Consider the following 22939-nt stretch of genomic DNA (forward strand, 5'->3'; position numbering starts at 1 on the left):
TCTCGTCAATAATGACACTTCACTTTTAGAAGATCGACATACTTTTTCTAAACTGTTATCAGCTGTTATCTCGTACTTCCCCACTGACATCTTTCTGTTTAAAAAGAAAAATAATAATTAAAAGAATTATAAATGTTTCTGTAATTACGTGCTTCCTCGAAGCTTCCTCAAATTATTTCCAAGCAAGAATATTTTCATGGACTTTGAACATTCTTAGTGTCACGACCGTCTGAAAATAGCATCTCAAGTCATCTTTACTACATAGAACAATTATGAACCAGACAATAAAGTAATTATCGTTAGTTAATGAATGAATTGCATCTTCAATCTTCTGACGATCGCTCTATGAATCGAGACAGAACAGCCTTGGTGATCACACGAGGCAGACCGCGTAAGTGATTTTCGTGCAATAAAGTCGATCGCGGAACAAACATGCCTGGGGGTGTCGTATTTCTAGTCTGTATCCCCACTTTGAACTACGAGCACGAACTTGTATTCGGTGTGCCGGTGAAACGCTCGAAGAAGATCGAAAAGAGCAAAAATAAAATCGTAGGGCCGAAGGTAGACCTTCGTCTAAAGGAAACAAAAAACCGCGCGCAATTACTCACGCTCGACGATGATGGGGATAACGAAGACAACGATGTCGGTATTGATGTTGGCATTGAAGGCAGAAAATATCCTCGCGGATACCCCATGCGATCAAAATCACCAGTCTTTGTGTCGATGGAAACGGTAAAGTATAGTAAAGAACATTACAAGATGCAGACATTACAAAAAGATAAAACATCAATTATAGTAAATATCAATTACGAAGTTTTTTTTTTTATTAAAAGATAATATTAACTATCAAAATTATATGAAAGAATGAATTGTACTTATTAAGCAGATATCTGTAATTATAGATTCTCATTAATAGACGTAGACGTTTCTCGTTAATTCTTTGATGACTTTAACTCTTCAACTTTAAGATAACTTCATATTTTAAGAGTTTATTAACTGAATTAACTCGCTTTCAAAAAATGAGAATTTTCTTTGCGAATATTTCTTCAATTTAATTATATTCGTTCTTATTAACTTATGAAGTTTGCTTTTACAGGTGCTGGAAGAGCTCCTTAAAAAGCTAAGAGTAGAACACGTTGTGTGGTGCAAGGACAAGGAAGACATGTATTATGAGGTACGGCCAAAGTTGCGGTTACATTTCCATCTATATGTATAAGCGGGAAATTAATTTATTCGGACATTATGCATAATGCTCGGTCAAAATAGGCAGGCATTATGCACATTGACTAGCCATCATGCATAATGCTCGAATTAATCGTATTTCTCGTAACATATACATATTTTCAAACGATGAATGCAAACAAAGCTTTCTGGTGGAAGGTGATATTTCCGGTACCCGCTGGTGAACCCTGTGAAAATTGTATACATTGCCTCACCGAGTTGGGTATCGGTGTTAAAATGAACTCGATAGTCAGGTGATTTTACGCTGAACTAAAGAAATTATACGAACAAGTTCCAGTACGTTCGAAGTCATGACTTTGGCCATTGATTTTTTATTTTTAGCGTAATCCCGACCCAATGTACGTACAGCGGTGTGAACGGTACAAAATCGTTGGCTGTCAAGGATGAAGTTGCTCGCAGGTTTCTTAAATTGATTTTTGCTGAGATTAGCATAAATGTGAAAATACATTACATACATTTCCTGCTATTCAGACGGAAAGAATCGGAGGACCGTAAAAACGCTTGGGACGATTTCGTAGGATCTATTAGATCGAAATTGACGGTGAAACAGGTCGTCGATGGCGTTCGCAGTGGCGGTGATCTTACCTTCGATTACGTGAGCCTTGTATTAACTGCGGAGTAAGAAACCACAAACTACTCTTATTATCTTTATATATATATATTATATATCTAAATAATTAAGGCAGATTTCCGGTAAGTTCATTCAACGACCATAAAAGAGTAGTCCTCTAATATTACCAAAAAATTATTTTTGGCAATTTTTATTTTATTATTATTAATGCTACCAAGATATTGTATGAAAAAGGCGTTGTAGAATATTAAATATAAACTTCATCTTACATTGCCGCAATACGTAAGTTGTATTAATAATAATCAGTTATGTGAAAACTACGATCTTACAGCTGTCTCGCTGCACTTGGTCTCATCGAGAACAGTGCAACTAATGTCGTTGCAGCCATGCTAGTTTCTCCTCTCATGGTAAAACCTTTTAATGCATAACTTTGATAGTCGTTAAACATTGTTTGCACGTCACTTAACACTTTTGATCGTCTCGTTGATCAAAGGGACCAGTGATGTCTCTAACTTTCGGGACGATCATAGCCGATAGACACCTGCAACTGGTCGGTCTGAAGAGCTTGATGCTCGGTATCTTCTTATCGATACTATTTGGCTTCATATTTGGCCTTATCCTCGGTACAACTGAAATGCCTTGGGGCTATGGCGACTGGCCAACTGACGAAATGAAGGGCAGGTGGATATCACTAAGAGTGATCAGACACTGTCAATAACGCAATAGATTGCATACGGCTTTCAATATATTATATACATTTAAATATACAGTTAGAAATTTTATCTCAAAATGACAATTTCCTTCTCTATAGAGGCAACTATAGATCGCTTTGGATGGGTGTTCTTTGGGCTCTTCCATCTGGTACAGGTGTCGCGGTCGCTTTGCTGCAAGGTAGCAATGGGCCGTTAATTGGTGTCGCCATATCAGCTTCGTTACTACCGCCAGTCGTCAATTGCGTAAGAGAACAATAGTGCATATATCATATAAAAGCAAAATCTACGTAATAATAATTAGACATGTGTCGTATAAAGATGTTTCTTTTTCTCCCTTTTTTAGGTAACTGTCAATGATTAATGAAATAATATATTTTTAATGTTATATATTGATCGGACTAAAAATTCATTTTTATTTTCCGCAGGGCTTATTTTGGGCTCTGGGATGCATATGGCTCATATATCGACCAATAAAAATGCCCCATATTAAAGGCGAATCATACACAAACTTTACTAGCGCCTATAAATATATCTACAGCGATTACTTGCCCGTAGAATTCTTCTGCAACGGCATTATCAGCGCGTGTCTAACGTTTATCAATGTAATGTGCATCTTTATTACGGCGATAATAGTCTTGAAGGTAATTAAAGTTAGCACGCTACATAGTTAATGGTCGAGAACAATCGCAAATTGCAGCTGTAATTTGCATCTCGTATTATTACATCACCGACACAACATATACTGACGTCGTTAATTACGACTTTGCCATCGAGTTAAGCAAATTACATCGCGATACGACAAATGCACCGATTTTAAATAATATATATAATCCACTTTTATACGTTATTTTTATTTTTACCGTAATCATTCGTTTGCAACCACAGATTAAAGAAGTGGCCGCACCATATACGTCAACACCGGAACTGCGTCGATTCTGGGAACACGACATTCGACTGGTTCGCGATAAGAATATCTCTAGAGATAACAGTTCTTTGAATTCAAGGTAACAAAAGTTATACTTTAGATTACTTTATCTATATGGATCGTAAATAATATAAAAATATATGTTATAAATGTGATGATTCTATTAAAAATATGACCCCTATTAACATTCGCATTTAAATTAGTTTCTACGATGGATTGAGTAAAACTAAACAACGAGCATTAGAACGTACGCTAAACGAAGCAGTCAGAGAAGCGATAAATGACGAAACTTTCAGAAAAGTACAAAGGCTTAGTTATGGGCATGGACCGGAAGAGGTATTATCTTAATATCATATAAATTTAAATGTTGTAATATTTATAATAATTTATATATTATGTTATAACACACAATATCGAAATTATTACTATATTTTTAATTACTTCTTTTAATATTTGAAAAAAATATTGTAGATTAATCCTCGGCTTGGTCTTCCTGCTCGCGGAACTGGGGGCAGAGCTAACATAAAAGATAGTGAAAACACTGAGGAAATAACAGATGGAAATCTACAGTCACACAAAGGCTTGAATTCTGGCAATACAAGCGAAGACTTGATCGCATTGGATCGTTTAATAACGTATCTTTTGAGTCAGCCAAACAATCCCACTGGCGGCAATTTGGATTCATGGAGACGCTCACATCGAGCTAGTTCACGAGGCTATAGACAATTACGTGGCACTGCCGCAGATATCGCGGAAACCGGTGGCGTTGGCACGACATCTCTTTGAGCATAAATTGACATTTAAAGAAAAGCCAGCATCGTATATAAAATAGTAACACGATAGCTAGTTTTAAGTTAAATGTCATAAGTATGAGATAAAATTGTAATGAGGAAAAGGCACATACAGAAAGCTAATTTTGCTAAAGATATGATAGATTATTAATATCTGCATTTGTATCACAATTTACACAACGTAGCGAATATAAGAACTTCAAATAGAGATCTATAAATCACCTTAATCATCAGATGGTTCAGTGCCAAAGTACCTATCGCCAAAATTACCAATACCGGGCAGTACATAAAACTTCTCATTTATCTCAGGATCTAACGCAGAGGTGACAATCTTCACTCGCGGAAAGGCGTAGGCAATCGAATGTACGCCAGATTCAGCCATCAACAATGACGCCAACAGTACATTTTCCTCAGCAACGTCATGATCCAGAAGTACCCTGATCGCCATAATAGCAGCAGCACCAGTCGCAACAGTGGCATCCATCAATATCACTCTATAATCTTTGATGTCCCTTGGTAATCGGAGATAATACAACTAAATACAAGAAATTAAATGAATCATCGGTCATCGATCAAGGATAGAATGGCGAAAGAAAAATTTTCGAGTGCTTACTTCGGGCTCACCAGTCTGCTGATTAGTTTGGATGAGAATTTTTCCTATGCGTATGTCCTTACACACGTCTCGAACAGCCTGCTCCATAGTTTCACCGGCACGTAAAATCGACACACCGCATATTTTGTCCGTTGCACCTCGTTTGCCGCTATATAATACTCCTTGAGGTGTTTCGACAGTTACATCCTTCATATAAAAATAGTATATTATAACATGTGCCAGAAATTAGGAACTTACAATTCTTATAAAAAGTACAATTATAATAAAATTAATTTAAAAATTCTGATCTCTCTTTTATTTAGAGTTGTGATAAAATAAAATAAACAAATATTCATATTGAACAACATTTGTATGTTTATGTACATTTGTATTTACCTCAAAAGGCAGCAAAGATAACGCATATTCGATGACTAGACGAATCAAGCGTTTAGAGTAAAAAATAAATTCATCTCTATAGGTCTCCTTGTTTCGTATAAACGTATGAAGACCTTTTATCTGCGGCGTGTCTGGAAGTAAGTACAAAGATGAAGGCAATGGCTGACCGATGTACGAATGCGCCAGTTTTTCCCTCAATTTAAAACCTCTCTGAAAGTCGCATAGAGATCGTTAGCATTGATAATAATTTTATGTTAAAATGTATAATAAAAGCAGCAATTTACCAATTGAAGTTGAGTATGAACATGCTGTACAATTAGCTCTATTGCCACTTCGTTTTCTCCTCCGCGCGGTACAATAATATCCGCATGGACCATAAGAGGTGCTATGTAATAATAAAAAGCCGGCTGCACATGTTTACTATACTGCTTTAATACACCCTCCAGGTCTCTGCCTCTTTGCGAAATATCCCTTCGTAAACGCCTGGCCAGTCTGACGTCCGCATCAGTATCGACGAAAACTTTCATATCGCACAGCTTGATGAAACGTTTATCTATTTACTCTTTTTCGATATATTTTCCCAATCTTTAAATAAATTTATCTTTTTACCGATTTACCTTCAACACGTCGACATTGTAAAAAGTAAGTATTCCCTCGAAGATAATGACGTTGGCACCATACATGGTTTTCTTTCGAGCAAAGAAGGAAAAAATTGTATAAGTTGCGATGATTTCTTGCATATTGGGTAAAAACCGCAATCAAGTCAACTTACCGTTCGACTTTCTCTACGATGTGTTACAAAATTATAAATAGGAACTTCTACCATGCGCCCTTCCTTTAAACGCTGCAACGTAGTCTTGAGAAGTTCAAAATCGAATGCATCAGGATGATCAAAATTGTACTCATTGTGTGCAGCCATCTCGTGCTGCTTCTCATTTAATACCTATAAGATGAATGTATGAGATAAAGACATAAATAAAAATATAAGATAAATATTCAGTAGTATCTACAGTATTATTGAATTGTTTCCCATCATGTTAATAACAAATTGGTACAAGAAGATATTTTTAATAAATACTGTTATTAGAATATTTAACGCACTTTATAAAAAGAATCCATACTAAGAAGGGTCACCCATGGTACGTCTAGAGATTCTATGATTTTAGTTGCCACTGTCGTTTTTCCAGAGGCGCTACCTCCACAAATACCTATCGCAAATATATTCATCAGTAATCAAAATTTATATTTCATATAAAAAATTTAAATCAATCTATATTAAATTATAAATTAAAAACCATTGTAATTAAATTAACAGTAAATGTTACTAACCAATTACAAAAGGTTCTACTTGTTGACCAGCTGAATTGTACCAAGGAGGCCTACCAGCTGTATAAATAGTTCGCGTTTTACTCCTGAGAATAGATTCTGCAGATGTCTTCTTACTTGATTGTGACATGCTAGTAGTACGCTGCCTTCGTGATCGTGGTGACTTTTGTGAACCTGTTTAATTATATGATAAATATCTTTGCTATCTCTACATAATAAATATTTATTTTTTGGCTACATAATCCCTTATATAATTTTATTTATGATTTGTAATAAAGGATTTAATTAATCAAGGATTATAATAAAAAGATTTAATTAATCAAAGGAATATAGGAATAGGATTAAAGGTAAGAAGAAAACCTTCTGTATATTTCATATTGGATGTCTTCTAGGAGTTCATTAAGAAACTTAAGACGATGGATTGTTTGAATCTTCTTTTACAGGTACATTGAAGTTATTGATTCTGTAAACAACACGTCTATGTATACATATGTGGGACTTAATAAATATGACATATGTACACTAACTATACATTATTTATGTATATTACTTATCCTATTACGTAAGCATATTTTATTCACATTTCGCTTGTATTTTATCTTGTAAAAATTATTTCATTCATAAGATATTTACATATATTCCTGAGACAATCTATATTACAGATAATTCATTATCAATGAATAACAGATGTAAGTTCCAACACATAAATCATTCTGTTATCAAAAACACATATAAATATTACGTACTTGCATACGTACATAAGAAATTTATGTATATCATCAGATGTATTAACATAATTATATCTTATTAATTCTACTAACAGGTCCTGCTAATAAAAGAAATAAATCACCACTACATGTTAGATTAGAATGAGTTCTAAGTAGATGTTAGAAAGTTGCTCTTCAAGATCAGGCATATCAGACTGAAATCTTACGATAAATCTTACGAGAAAGCCGATAATAAATGAATTTACCTGTGGATGGTGGCCTTGGAGATTGTGGCGTGCCTACGTCAGAGTGCCTGTAATGTTCAGCATCCTCGCACAACTCATCGGCGAGGAATATCTCGCGATCGTCCAAACACGCGTCGCCGTCGTCGCTGACAAAATATCAGTAATAAAAATTTCGTTGATTTTCAATGTACGTTGATGAGAGGGAATGTGCTATGAAATAAAAAAAAAAAAAGAAAAAGAGGACACTCCTAACACATACCTCTCGGAACTCGCTGAGCTCGGTGGCTCGAATGGGGGCTGCATTTTAGCTGCCATGTTCCGTCGACACCGCTGATCTCGGGCTCGTCAACACCACGTGCACGTTGCAGATGGTTACAGACGATCACCTGCGTCCTAGTTTACTTCTTTCTTTTGGTTTCCCCCGGTCCCCGCACACGAGCTTGACGTGGCCAGTAATTTAACCTACTGCGTCGTACGTAAACTTCACACTGCGCGCCAAACATACGTACAGTGCACGATGTTGTGACGCACAGCAATGTCACATCACACATGCAGGCCGACCGGCTGACGAATGACGACGACAACGCGGGGCCGCGCGGTCAGTGTTCCCAAACCCAAACCATGAGCAACCGTGAGAAAGACCCCACCATTCGTTCGATCATTCTCGTCGTTTTCGCGCGCGTGCGTACCAACAGCCACGTGATTTTCTCGACAGTATCGTGCCTAGAATGTCCTAGAAGTAGCACAAGACACGCCTTACGAATCATATTTTTACATCTTTTATTATCATTATTAAAATTACATCTTATATTATACTAAAATTAATTCTTACATTATCATATTATTAGGATTATTAGCACATTTTTATCTTAAAATAATTTAACATATTACATTTTTTTTTTAACATATTACTGACGCATATTATTTAAACGATTTAATGTAAGGTTTTTTATGCCCGTGTCCAGATTTAATAACTTTGTTTATCACGACGGGGATATAACGACAATCATTTATCGAGATAAAAAAAGGCCTTGGTCTTTTTGGCTGAACTTTTGCACCAGTTCATCTTTCTTCCTTTTCTCTCCAGGAGAAAAGAAGAGCGAGGGACATTTCACTCTCGAGTCAGAGTTTTTCACTGGCAGAGCTGGTGTGCACTCAGTGCACTTTAAAGCCGTTGTACACAAATCGACGTAAAGATGTACGTTTAACAAAAATATAGAAACGAATTAAACCGTGAAATCTTCAATAAATTTTATTGTAGTATTTGATAAAATATACGTTGGGTATTTTATTAATTTAGATATATCACTTTTACATTCAGATTAGGTTAGTGTACAACAGCTTTAATGTGTACTGAGTGCGCACTAGTTCTGCCAGTGAAAAACGCTATAAGACTCGCACTGTGACTCGAAAGTGAAATGCCTCTCGCTCTTCTTTTCTCTTGGAGAGAAAAGGAAGAAAGATGAATTGGTGCAAAAGTTCAGCCAAAAAGAACAGGCCTAAAATGTGTACGCGACTGAGGCCCGTATTCAGAACGCGCTTTTGTTTTGTTTCTGAAATTTTATAATATGCGTGACGTAAAGTATAGTATGTAGCGCGCTAATATCATTGTAATCGCTGAATACGGGCCTGAGAGAACTACTGCTAAGCGCGTTGCTAAAATTTGCGCGTGCGTGAATATTTTTAAGGACACCACGCGCAGTATTGTTCCGAAAAATCATGCGCATAAATACGGTTTCAGAGCATAAGTACGGTTGATAGAGCATATTGAAGCATATCTGATTCATGTTTGACATGGCTGTTCGGCCCTACAAAATCAATCCTACAATTAGACATTTTTATATAATATCACCTCCCATACAGCACAGAATTTGCAGCAATATCGCTGCAAAATCTCTGCAATATTGCTGCAACTTTGTGTTGGGCTACTTCATATTTATAATTATACTTCATATTTATAAACGTTAAGCTATTGTTGCTGTTTAAATTTTGTATCCTAAAAAAAGATTCATAAACTTAAAAAATAGATAAAATATTGTAGAAATACTGAAAGGTATTATCGTTTTCCTTGAATCTCTTGTTTCTTTCAAAGACTCCAATTATTGCAAGACATTGATCCACATTGGTCCATTTCTTCCAGAGATTAATTTTAATCTATTTCTTTATTTTTTTCTAATTTCTAGAACTAGATAAAATAAAATAAAAAATAAAAAGTAAATTAAATCAAGATTAAAGTAGTAATTTAAATTTTTTAAATTAAAGTTGCAATATAATCGGTAAAATATTAGTAACTGCGCCTTTTCGTTTTTTTCTTCTAAAATCTTCCTTTGTCTCTTTTATATTTGTAATATTACGTAGGCATACAATGACAATAAATACATCATGGATCATCAGAGGCAGTGACGCAGAGAGGAGATCAGAGGGAACAGGGGAAATTCTCGCCCACGCAGGCCAAGTTAGCTATCTTTGGCATGTACGTACATATATATATGTTTGTGAAAAAGCAGCGGAGCCAACGTGCAGGCATGCTTCGAGTATTGCAACCGCATACTGCAAGAAAAATATGCGCCAACCTTTGCTCCTGAACTGCAAACGCATGCATCTTGGCTATTTGGTGTAGCGATAAGAAACGTGGGAATCGAATAATTGATGTCATATCTACATAATATCGATATCGCAGACGGTTATTGATGAGTACATGCAATAAAGAATATTTTAAAGTGCATTCATCGAAATTACGAAATATGATTAATATGCGCAACTTTTATGTAACGTACATGTAAAAGCCTTAACATAATATATGCTTATCTAGGTATAGAAACTTATATCGTTAACTTTCAACACAACGATACAAAGTTTTCAGAAAATAAATTTGAATATTTTGCAAATCGCAAGCAATTTTGAAAATAGATGTACGTGCAATATTTTTAAAGTTACATTTTTTCTTTTTTTTCTTTATGTCCTTTTTTGCAAACAAACGAGCAATATATTCGATATATACATTCATATGTTAAAACGCTAATGAGAGATTTCTGAGCTTTCAAACAAGAGCGACATTGTGTAACACACAGTGATTATTTCATCTTTAATATTGGCGAACAAGGACGTAATAATTCAATGTTATCTGTGTCTCTTGTTGGAAAGCTTCCCTTATTGTGTATATTTATAATCACAGTATAATAATTTTTTAAATGTATATAATAGGAAGCAATTTGATATGTACTGGAAATTCGAGAATGTGTGAGATTTTTATTACATCACATCGCTGTGAATGCGTAACGTATATAAGAGAAACAAGTTATTTATGTGAATCCAATCTTCATTAGAAACGAGATTCATCATTATTTCGGTATTTCCCGGATCTCGGTTTCTGATATTATTATTACGGTGATTACGCAATACCTATAAAGACCGTTTTTGAAATTTAATATTCAAAATGTAAAAAAATTCTCCAGCAAATTTAAATAAATCTCGTAACAAAATAAAAAATTTATTGTAAAATATACTTTACACTTTACAGATTTTAAAATTTAATAAACAAAAAATATTCTATAATAAACAGATCGTAATAAGAAAATATTAATTCTATTAAATGCATGATAATTTCACGTGATATATATATATATATACATTTTTATATTATCGACATGAAAATAATATCTAAAAAGATATATATATATATATAAATATATTCAATATCTACACAAATATCGAGATAAAATAAGTAATATATAAATACCAAAGCAAATTTAAATAAATTCAATAAAAACGGTTTATCATAGACATGCAGAAATATGTTTCACGGGTCGAATAAAATAAATTTAAGCCAAAGATATCCTAATAAATATATCATAATAAAACAACTATTATTTTTATCAAATACACAATATAATTCCACATGATATATTTTTATATTATCACGAAATAAACTGTTTTCAAAAACGATGTATATCCAACATCACATAAATATCAAGATAAAATTCTATAACGGAAAATTCCATTCGTTCCCCTTTATTGAACGATCAACGAAGATAAAAGTGACCCTTTGCGATTACAAACAAGCAGGAATCCGTAGAAAATTATAATATACCGTAGTTTCGGACCGTCGCCGTCGCTCGCCGCCGACGTCGCGCGATGTCGTGGCGAATCGCGCACTCATTCAGCCGGTAACACCGAATCGCGTTGTTCGATCTTGCGTTGTGTTGTCGGTCAGCCGAGTGCAAAGTAGCGAATAGTAGCGAACGTCGTAGAGAGCATACAAAGAGACAACGAAAGAAAGGGACAAAAAAAAAGAGAGAGAGAGCGAGAGAACGTGCCGAAAGTCACCCCCGCGTTTACCACCGATCACCCCCGATGGCTTCTGCGTCGTGTTGACTCCGCCGTCGCGTGACGTCGCACCGTCTTTTAATAGTCCGCCGCCTCTCCGCGACCGGTTCGCCCGTATGATACGACACGATACGTCTACATACGTATATGTACGTCGCAGCTCGTCGGGGAGACGCGCCCTCGTTCGACCTTGAGCGGCTATAACCGGTGCGTAACGTTCGATGTACGGAGCATCGTCGCTGTTAATCGCGACAACCAGCCGACCGCGAGCCACCGCAGCACCACCGCAGGCCCGTGCTCCTTTTACTCTGTTTACTTCCTCCTTCTTGGCGCTTACTCCTCGACGCGAGACTGCCTCGGCGGCGAAATGGCGAAGAAGACGTACGATTTACTGTTCAAGCTGCTCCTCATCGGCGACTCCGGCGTCGGCAAGACCTGCATACTGTTCCGTTTCTCGGACGATGCCTTCTCCACCACGTTCATTTCCACAATAGGTGAGAGAAAGAGACGGAGAGTGAGGGAAGGAGATCAGGAAAGGCCGGTAGAGGCGAGTCATGGAGATTCTTTCGTTGACGACGACGAACTTGGCTCGCATTCTTTTCCCAGCGATTAGGTTAGAACGTGGCGCTTCGATTGGAAATTACGGCCGTCACGTCCCGTAAAATTCAATCCAATCGAGCTGATCGCCGCTTCGTTTCGTGTGTGAGGGTCACACGTGCGTGTGCATACACGCGTATGCACGCACACGTATATATTCGCATGGCGTTCAGGGTGTTTCAAGTGTAACTACCAACATGTTTTTCTTTGAGAAAAAAAAAGTAATTGCACTTTGCTTCGCGAGATTTTAGCGGAGTCATACATTCATTTGTATGAACGTAAATACATATTGCACAAGTTACAAAAGAGATGCACATGATTTTATAAGTAATATACAAATTATTCTCTTTTTTATATACAAATAATTATTTAATAAAAATAAAATATAAAAACTAAGAAAGATTTTTTTCCATAATTAATGTGTCTAAAGTATACTTTCTATAATTTTTATTTTTTCGTAATGATAATTAGGGTGCACAAAATATGTACCTAGAGTTTCTCGAAATTATAATTTGTGTTTTATTCTTTTTGTCGAATGGAACATAAGTGTTTTTTTTTTCTTACAGGTATCGATTTTAAAATCAAGACAGTAGAATTAAGAGGAAAGAAAATCAAATTACAGATATGGTGAGTTGCATTTAAAATTTGTATACATTTAAAATTTTTTCTATATATTTATGTGTTTTTTGTTTATCTGCAGGGACACAGCTGGACAGGAAAGATTTCACACTATTACGACATCATATTATAGAGGAGCTATGGGAATTATGCTTGTTTATGATATTACTAACGAAAAGACATTTGAAAATATCGTGAAATGGTTGAGGAATATTGATGAAGTGAGTATAATTTACTCCACAATTTACAAATTTATATTTAATTTCTTATATTAAACATATAATGATTGTCATAAATATCTTGTAGCATGCAAATGAAGATGTGGAAAAAATGATCTTAGGAAATAAAAGTGATATGGAAGAAAAACGCGTTGTCAGTACAGAGAAAGGAGAAGCGGTAAATATTCTATAGATAAATTTTCTTAATATATTACGAGCAATATGATAAAACCTTTTATCAAAAATACGGTAATTTTCGTAGACATAGTATATAAACCGAACATATATGCTAGGGAATGTAATGGCCCCTGCTGCTGTGAGGGAGAAGAAATACTCTCAGGTCTTTCTTTTCTTTCTAACAAAAGTTTTCTATCTGTTAAAGCAAGCAGAACGAGTTGTTCTTTGTCTTTTAGAAAAAGAAGAGACTTGAGTTTTATCATATCTCTCTCGCATGCCATACTCGATCTATCTGTACTACGTCTATGGTAATTTCTTTAACCAACATTTTTATCTTGTTTACAGATAGCGAGAGAACATGGCATTAGATTTATGGAGACGTCCGCGAAAGCGAACATCAATATCGATCGAGCATTTAGCGAACTAGCAGAAGCAATATTGGACAAAACTCACGGCAGAGAACCACAAGACGCGCCCGATAGAGTAACGGTTGATCGAAGGGTAGAAAGAAATTCGAATCGATGCTGCTAATTTTATATATTATTTATTTTAACGGCGCATAACGAACTATATATCAGCTCGTGCCACCTGGGATAGATCCCTCGATATAGATTTAGAGCGTAATTTAAAACATAATAACATAAACACTTCACGACACTGCCTGATCTGATATAATCCAATCTCACTTTTGATCTGATGGAAAAACGTTTTTCTATGCTGCAATCGAAAATTGCTAATAAAAATGATTTGATCGATCTAATATTTTTAAAAATTATGTTTTTTTAATTACATCTATATAAATGTTAATTACATCTATATAAATGTTAATAAGTTTATAAAAATACGCGCGCGATTTTATGCATATACAATTGTACCTACGACTGTATGTGTGGTATATAAACAAAGTTTCATTAGTTTATGCGGATGTGGTAAAAAAAAAAATTAAACAGACTTCGCTGATGAAAATCTTCATGTTTCACGTAAAGCATTGCATCGTTGCACGAAAAAGAACAATTAGGACATATTGTTTATACATATTGTTTATTACGAGGCTGCAATTTGTTACCATGTTGGTGTGAGTATGAGTGTCGTCGGCTTCTAATCTTGATCATTTTTTTGAACATTGAACGCTTTCCTGCGTGAATAATCGCACCACAATGCTTACTTGTACATTAAGTTAGGCAGAACTTAAACCAAAAGCTTCTACCGTTTTGTGTACGGCCAATTTACTATAAATATAAATATTCGCAATTTCGAATTTGTCGTTTTTATTTCTTAGGCAAAACACGCACACACACGCGCGCGCACACATACACACATACACATACACATCCTGCATGGAATGAGTTTGCATATTTATAGATGCAAAATTGTCGCTAAACAGACATTAATAATAATTATATAGACATTTTAATGCAAGTATTATAAAGATAATAGTATATGTGCTATATATATACAGGGTGTTTGGAAAGTAATCTTTCGCATAGGGGTAAAATGGACTAAACTGAGAGATGAAAAGTCTTCTACCATTTTACAATTTTCGCAATAGTTAAGAGAAGAAAAACAATTTTTATCTGTTTCAGTTCTTCTGTAAAGTTGATTGTATTTGAATAAAAAATTATTAAAGATCAAAAAAAATTTTCGATAATTTTTAGTAATTAATATCTTGTTAACTATTGCGAAAATTGTAAAATGGTAGAGGACTTTTCTTCTCAGTTTAGTTCATTCTGCCCTTATACGAAAGATTTTTCATTATTTTCTAAACACCCTGTATATGTATATATATATATACAGAGTGTTAGTTAAGTATGTTGCCATACTCAACAGAGGGATTCTTTGGTTTATTTCAAGTAAAAAAGCCCATATATAAACATATGTCCTAAACGGCTTAATTTCCGAAATAAAAAAATTTAAACGTATATAGTAATAATCTGTTTATTTGAAAGAAATACAGCTTGAACTAGTCAAAAACTAGTCAAAAACAGAAATACAAAAAACAGGCTTTAGTTCTTCTGATGAAATAAAACGATTAGATGAATTGTTGAAAATGTCCACCTTGCGCCATGATACATCCATCGAGCCTTCTTCTCAAAGATTGACGTATACGCTCAAAGATCAAAACTAAAGTCTATTTTTGATTTTGTGACTTTGACTTTGACTTTGTCACTTTGTTTACGGTTGTGCGAATGGTAACTCACGTGAAGCAAGGCATATTTATGCAGGAAGATATCTCCAACGCAATTTATCATTTTGTCAAACATTTGCGAACATTCACCTGTATTTCGGAAACTAAGCCGTTTAAGACACATGTTTATATGGACTTTTTTACTTTAAATAAACCAAAGAATTGCTCTGTTGAGTATGGTAACATACTTAACTAACACCCTGTATATATACACAGGGTGTTTCACGAGGAAGGGCATATGTTTATATAAACATTTTTGCTTAAAATGATCGATACTATCACCTCCCAAGATATTGACCCTTCCTCGTGAAACACCCTGTATAAATATAATTCAAATTGGGGATTTATAATTTTTTTAGAGATGCTATTAAATTACTTCATCTAATTATTTCTCTCATATTAGATGACGTTATACAGAATTGTTATTTTACGTAACATTATACGGAAATTGTCTTATCGCGAATAGTATTAACGTGTTTGTCGAAAAAAAGAATTGCATCATACTATTGTGTACACATATATACATTGCAATATACTATGCAGTTATTTGGAATCGAAAGAAGATCATAAATACCAGAGAAGTAAATTGTATGTTTTATTATTCAAATATGAACAAAGAATAAACACAATATCAACTTTTATATATGTATATGTATGTATTATAGGCAACAAGGTAAAAGTATCTCCATATTTCTTTTAAAGTTGCCTGGAATTATAGTCAAGTCCAGATAATGTTGACTATAACTAATGTTCGGTTTTTATCACACTATGACATATATTTATAACAATTATATATTAATAATTAGTTTTACGCACTTATAATTAGACATATATACTCATTGACATTGGAAAAATTTAAGTCTTTTAAAGAAATAAAAAAAAATAAAATATGTAGACTCATATAACCACTGCTTTTTATAATATTCAAAACGAGACAAAAAATAAATATTGAGTTTTATGACAATAATGATGATGTACTATTCTATACATTAGCAATTACAAGAATTTATATTTGGTTTTCTCCCTAAACTTATGGGAAATACATTATGCATTATGAAACTAGATAAAAGGTTTCAAGTATAAGCGTGCTATTTGTGTAGATATATTAATCTTTGAAAATTTGTAAAAGCTATCTTCGTAGAAATTAAAGTCTTGCCAATATTATGCCTCTTTATACTTCATTGTTTCTTCGCCTACAGTGCGCTCTCAGAACAATGACTGTAGAGAGCCAAAGCAGGACGGCGGTAAGTAAAAACTGACTTTATATGTATTCCTTAGTAAGTGTAACACAAGTCAAAATATCATAATTGACATCAATTAGTCTCGCGTTGCGCCAATAATAGTTAAAATATACAGGAAGATGTTGATGACGTCCAGATACAGACTCAACGCGGCAAAGATATACTCCTCCGGTGAAATAGAATATTTATGTTTTCCGCCAATCATCATTTGCGTATCGTAAATCAGATATATAGAGAATATAAACGCGCCGAGCGAGGCATAAACCAAAGTCATAACTTTTCCCTGCCAGATTATTGCAACCATACCAAAAATTAATAAAACGAGCACAGCAACAAACAAGAAAGTGTGTAATCCGGTAAAATCGATTTTTGTCTGAAATGCGAATATCGTCAATCCTAAACACACTGCCGCTGTAATTCCAACGGCCAACATGACCTGCAAAAAAACATCTCTACGTAGATATGTCACGCTTGTTACATGTTATAACTTAATAATAACATAGTTCTTTGCATATATATAGCATTTGAAATTATAAAATCTTTTCGGATAACTTACTTCTTGAGACTCATATGTTGATGCAGTCACGGACAGCAAAAAAGCCTCCGCGAATGTAAATAAGAACAAGAATATAAAGTTCATCGGAGCTTTACGTCTCACATTGGTACAGCAAACCATACATATGAACAGGACCAAAGTTAAGGCAAGAGCAATCCAGAACAATTCTAAATGACTCCTAACCCATAACTGTGTCGGTTTATGATAAAGCAACCAAGCAATCATCCCAAGTGTGATAATCAACTGACACATCAAGATGCTATATACTTTCCTATAAAAAAATACAATTATGCATATATATGCTCATCAAATACTTTGGGAATATTAAATTTTAAACAATAATATCATTTTTAGACCGTGTATGTGAAAGATACAACCGATAAATTAGAGCCCTATACGGTCGAAGCCAGATCTTAAAATGCTTTAAATAATTCAATCTTGATTCACTAAATACGATATATATGTACTTGACATATATATCACAATTGTAGTAACGAACTGTGCACCGAAATATTTCCGGACTAAACACAATTAAACCACTGTAGTAATTTCGCGAATTAAATTAAATTCTAATAATTTCGATGCTCAATCAGGCATCATATTTCAAAAATGTTAATATGCTGAAAAAACTGTAATTAAACTTATTGCGAAAATATATGTCAAGTACATATGTATCATATTTAGTGATTCAAGATTGAATTATTTAAAGCATTTTAAGATCTAGCTTCGATCGTATAGGGCTCTAATTTATCGGTTAAATTTTTAAGATCTGACATTTACCTAATGAAGCCATTCCTGATAGTTTTGTCACTGAACTCAAATCCTTTGACTTCATCCTGCATAGGATCTTCTCCATATCCAGATCCGTACATTCCTGGATGACCTGGAGGTACTCCTCCAAATTCTGGACCAACTGGTGGTGGCGCTTCACCGTATGGTGGAACACCCGGTGGAGGTATAAATCCTGGACCTATAAAAAATAGTAATGGTCATGAACAAAATAAATATATAACTGTGACAATTTAAGGTGGTTTGAATAATATTCTTGTATTTACCTGGTGGATTTCCACCGGAATAAGGTGGTGGATATCCTGGATTTTGAGAATATGGATAGCCTTCCTGTGGTGGCGGATATCCTGGATTTTGAGGATACGGACCTGCACAGTCAAAATTCAAAAATATAAATATCGACGTTACAGTACAATGTGCACGTAACCTCGATAAGCAATAACAATACTTGAGGAACTGTGTGCAGTAACAGCAGCCACTATTTTTATATATATTGTGCATGTTTTGTTTTTGTAAAATTATGTTTTCATGATCGCGTGTGCTGTTGGCTTCTTGAAGACATTAATTATGCTTGACACAATCTGCTGCAATATATGAGTATATGCATTATTTACAAAGGAAGTTTCACAACTATCCGGAACCGATTTGATTCTCCATGAAATATATTGTTAAACACGAAAATCTAAGAGACACGTATTTTTTTTTATACGTGCCCTAACTCATGTTTAAGGGGTGTATAAAAAAAATACGTGTCTCTTAGATTTTCATGTTTAACAACATATTTCATAAAGAATTAAGTCGGTTCCGGACAGTTGTGAAACTTCCCTTGTTAGTTATATTGATGATGATAACACAATACTTTAACATGTTACTGCAAGATTTATTAACAATTTTCTTTACTCTAAAGTATTATTGACTAAAAATAATCATTATATTAACGGTGTGCTTTCAAATGTGTGAGATGATATATCCTTTCCAAGCAAGTGATTATGCTGACTGCTGAACGATCTTTGGTATATACCCCGAATAACACAGTTAAAATAATGAAATATGGTAATAAAAAATATATTAGAAAACAGAAGGAAAAAGATCAGAACCTTGTTGCCCTGCATAGAACCCCGCACCAGGTGCTTGCCAAGTCGTCATCTTTTGGTTTTGTTTTAGCTGAAAAAGAATCTATTATTATAACTAGGCCTCCTTTGAGGAGAAAACAGTATCAATAGAACTCCGAACAAATGTGTATCGGCAACCTTAAAAATGTACATAAAATGTATATAAAATTATTGAAATAAATTTATCTTGTACTTGTTATGTCAACATTATATACTTTATATTAAACTACCATTTATCAGAACCAATATAAACAAATCGCTACTATAAAAACAACAAAAAATAATAAATATATTGCAATCTTATTAACCCGGCGTGAGTGAGTATGAGATACCCGGAGGTCGGGTATCTCATACCCAGACATTTTTAAAACAAATATTTTTGTTTTCGTGGAATTCCGCTCTCTTAGTAGCTGAAGGGAAGGGTACGGAGAGGAGTTTGCATTTTTGCGAAATAATTATAACCTAGCGTTTAAGTGCAAGAATAAATAATTTCAAACATAAAACTGTTATTTTATTAATTAACTGTTGATACGTTTAGAACATCCAGGAGAAAGTAATATAATATAATAACGAATCATTATATAGTATTATTATGAGCAAAATCTTTGAATAAATATATGGGTATATGATACCCACTTTATAGTCGGTGTAACAATTATCCACCTCATTTACGCCGGGTTAAAAGTTAAATCTTATACATTTATTTCTAACTTTCATTATAATTTGCACACATACCTAAAATCTTGAATCTACTAATTTATTAATTATATTCTTTGTTCTTTTATTATATAAAGTGCTCTTAGAATAAAAAATATAAAAAGCAAACTTTTTTAATTCTGCTGTCAGATAACAGCAGAATTAAAAAAAGTTAATGTTCCAAACTTTCGCTTAAAGAATCGTGGACAAACACCTGAACAACTGTATTTTGTAATACTAAATGTCCTACTAAATGTAAAACCTGTGACTCATACATAACTGTAGTGAAAAATCTAGATTACCTTGCAGTTTTATTTATATTATCTTCAAATAATTAATTTTATCTCTCTTACTGAGAAAAGAGATAAAGAATGATATATGATTTGAATTCTACTAACTGCTCGTAATTATCGAAAATGTTGGCAATTAATAACAGTCGTTAATTAAACAAGAAATATTATCTAATGCATTTTAAGCATGTTATATCTTGCACCGATTTACAGTAATATATTAGTAAGTGAATGCGAAGGTACATTAAATAAATTATCCCAATTATATGCATAGTTAGTTAATGTATATGAATATTAACATGCTTGTATCAGCTGTCATATCATAATGATTATCTGTTTATAAAAGGAAAAGGATTTATACACATTGCACAAACATTTTATAAGAAGTACTTAGACCCGTTTCTACCAACGTAGATTAACTTTAATCTTGGTTCAACTAAGTCTTCATCTTTTTCTTCTTCTAAAAATTTGAAAAAGATGAAGAGTAAGTTGAACCGAGATTAAAGTTAATCTATGTTGGTAGAAACGGGCCTTATCGCTTTAAATATTGCACTTTGTAGTAAGCTATAGGCTTGTTCTTTTTAGCTGAATTTCTTGCACAGTTCATCTTTTTTCTTTTCTCCAACGTGAAAAGAAAAAGAGAAAACATAAAGAAGTTCATGCAAGAAGTTCGTGCAAGAAGTTTAATTAAAAAGAACAAACCGAATGTAAGATTAACTTTAATCTCGGTTTAACTGTTTATGTTTTTCTAATACTTAGGCTCAGTTCCACAACTCACGGTTAACGCTTAACTGAAGTTCAACTTATTCATTGTCTCTTTCTAATTCTAAAATTGGAAAGAGATGAGAAACAAGTTGAACCACGGTTAAGAGTTAACCGTGAGTTGTGGAATTAGGCCTTAAAATTAGAAAAAGATGAAGAGTAAAATAAATTATATCGAGATTATAGCGAATTCAGTTACTTTCATTACATTAGATTAGTGCATATTAAAAGCTGTTATACAAGAAATTGGTTAAAGTTAAATATAGGTATATAAAAGCATAAGAATATTTTGATGATTAAATGTTCAAAAGTGACATTGTCACATTATTTAATAGAATACACATGTATTATTTCATTGTTAAAGTTGATTATATCATGCCACCGTATTTAGGCCTGATTGCACCAATGTTATTTTGGCTTTAAGAGAGACTTAAATATATGTCTGTCTTTATTTAAAAAGATAAGAACAGGTACGTGTTCAAGTCTTGTTTAAAGTCAAAATAACGTTGATGCATCTTATTTTATATAAAGCTTTCAATATGTACTGATCCAGTGTAGTGTGAGTGACAGAATTCATCATTATATACATTGATAGAATTGGGCACAAGAGCTTATTAATGCTTACGACACGATGATGCAGGCTAAGTTTTCACACAGTTACTCACGAAAACACAATATTAACCGCGAAGCAAAATAAAATGTGTAAATTACTGAATATACGTTAGCAGGGCTAACTTCTCTTTGTCACTAATTCAGAGTAAGCATCGGTATACGATAACACGTGATATCTTGTCGCGTAATTTATCTTTAACTAATCTTAGCGATTTCTATAGTTACTATCAGTTTTCTGAAAAAATTTACGCTTACATGTGCGCGCGCACAAATGGATATATAATATACACATACATGTATAATATATATATATATATTCGTGGAAAATAACTCGTGAGGATATGAATAATGTATATTATTCTTGTCACAGCGCAATAAACATTCGCATCGCTAATATCCAATAAGGTAGACGTGACGATTATTGAATATTTAAAATAAAAATGACTATATGGAGGAATCGAAAGAGATTCGAATGTTTCGAATCGACGACACGGCGCTACGTCCATCCAGATCGATTTTTCGCGACGGCAAGGTCGCGCGTATTATCAAGCAGTGGTAATTTATCGTGATTGTAATACCCGGTTATAGGTCGACGTTTCCTTCTCGTCGGCACGCAACGTCGCGAAATAAAAGAGACGGCTCGTGCAACTCGCCGAAGCACGAGGCCGGAAGAAACGCGAGAGTCGCGTGAGGTAGATAGGTAAATACGTCAATATAATCAAATCAATGCGTCATCCGTCGTTCTTTCTGGAAATAGTCCAGCAATCGATAATCGCCTTCTCCCGAATATTGCGATGCGGATGTGTATTTACCTCGTATCACGCACGGGCCCCTTTGCTCGTCGTGCCCTAGTTAGCAGCGGTTAGCAGCTGTGGCGTACACGTAATAATGCGTAGCACTATGAATCGCTATTTATTCGACTGACAATCGAACGACGCAGCCGCAAGTAACACTTCACGCGCCGTGACGAACACCACACAAACCAACCCGGATTACGCGCTCAGTTTCGACTGAAGTACGCCGATGACGCGGACGGTCGAAATGTCAAATCCGTACGACGTGAAGTGAGCCGAGCCTACCGAGCGACGTACGTGGGGCGCTTGCGCGTGTACGTGCATCTTCGCTTACGCTACGTTGCATCTCGTTGCATCTCTTGCACGAAATCTCCCTAAATCGTACCGCTCCGTATCGGTTTTTTCAAAGGAGTTAAAGCCGGTGGCACACGATGCTTGTTTTCTTGCTGGTTTGCTAG

At 34.5% G+C, this 22939-nt stretch overlaps 4 protein-coding genes across 8 annotated transcripts; 2 read left to right on the top strand and 2 right to left on the bottom strand.

Moving 5' to 3' along the window:
• Positions 1-151: 151 nt before the first annotated feature.
• LOC108723772 (uncharacterized) lies at positions 152-4259 on the top strand. Of its 2 annotated transcripts, XM_018449725.1 has the most exons (12): positions 152-732; positions 1097-1174; positions 1381-1475; positions 1564-1641; positions 1714-1860; positions 2145-2220; positions 2307-2494; positions 2625-2769; positions 2952-3167; positions 3412-3530; positions 3655-3787; positions 3923-4259. In XM_018449725.1, exons 1-12 carry the CDS (start codon positions 433-435, stop codon positions 4235-4237), a joined length of 1890 nt encoding a protein of 629 aa, XP_018305227.1. In that variant the 5' UTR covers positions 152-432; the 3' UTR covers positions 4238-4259. The 2 variants fall into 2 exon arrangements, with proteins under 2 accessions (XP_018305227.1, XP_018305226.1); XM_018449724.1 differs by having other exon boundaries at positions 1564-1860.
• Positions 4260-4445: 186 nt separating this feature from the next.
• Positions 4446-11674, bottom strand: LOC108723773 (lethal (2) k01209). 2 transcript variants are annotated; one of them, XM_018449727.1, is made up of 11 exons: positions 11599-11674; positions 7768-8241; positions 7530-7654; positions 6560-6730; positions 6332-6438; positions 6003-6173; positions 5848-5919; positions 5515-5766; positions 5231-5440; positions 4856-5041; positions 4446-4777 (listed from the first exon to the last, which is right to left on the bottom strand). In XM_018449727.1, exons 2-11 carry the CDS (start codon positions 7821-7823, stop codon positions 4466-4468), a joined length of 1662 nt encoding a protein of 553 aa, XP_018305229.1. In that variant the 5' UTR covers positions 7824-8241; positions 11599-11674; the 3' UTR covers positions 4446-4465. The 2 variants fall into 2 exon arrangements, with proteins under 2 accessions (XP_018305229.1, XP_018305228.1); XM_018449726.1 differs by having other exon boundaries at positions 7530-7666.
• Positions 11675-11807: 133 nt separating this feature from the next.
• On the top strand, positions 11808-14226 carry Rab10 (RAS oncogene family member Rab10). Its single transcript, XM_018449732.1, has 5 exons — positions 11808-12328; positions 12998-13058; positions 13132-13270; positions 13356-13445; positions 13790-14226. Exons 1-5 carry the CDS (start codon positions 12202-12204, stop codon positions 13973-13975), a joined length of 603 nt encoding a protein of 200 aa, XP_018305234.1. The 5' UTR covers positions 11808-12201; the 3' UTR covers positions 13976-14226.
• Positions 14227-16600: 2374 nt separating this feature from the next.
• On the bottom strand, positions 16601-22852 carry Lfg (Glutamate NMDA receptor-associated protein 1 lifeguard). 3 transcript variants are annotated; one of them, XM_018449731.1, is made up of 6 exons: positions 21787-21838; positions 19313-19379; positions 18482-18583; positions 18207-18396; positions 17427-17697; positions 16601-17306 (listed from the first exon to the last, which is right to left on the bottom strand). In XM_018449731.1, exons 2-6 carry the CDS (start codon positions 19359-19361, stop codon positions 16947-16949), a joined length of 972 nt encoding a protein of 323 aa, XP_018305233.1. In that variant the 5' UTR covers positions 19362-19379; positions 21787-21838; the 3' UTR covers positions 16601-16946. The 3 variants fall into 3 exon arrangements, with proteins under 3 accessions (XP_018305233.1, XP_018305232.1, XP_018305231.1); XM_018449730.1 differs by lacking the exon at positions 21787-21838 and adding an exon at positions 21701-21780; XM_018449729.1 differs by lacking the exon at positions 21787-21838 and adding an exon at positions 22500-22852 and having other exon boundaries at positions 16602-17306.
• Positions 22853-22939: the final 87 nt, after the last annotated feature.

This window comes from Mycetomoellerius zeteki, unplaced genomic scaffold (genome assembly GCF_001594055.1).
Source record: "Mycetomoellerius zeteki isolate Tzet28-1 unplaced genomic scaffold, Tzet1.0 scaffold25, whole genome shotgun sequence".
NCBI lineage: Eukaryota > Metazoa > Arthropoda > Insecta > Hymenoptera > Formicidae > Mycetomoellerius > Mycetomoellerius zeteki.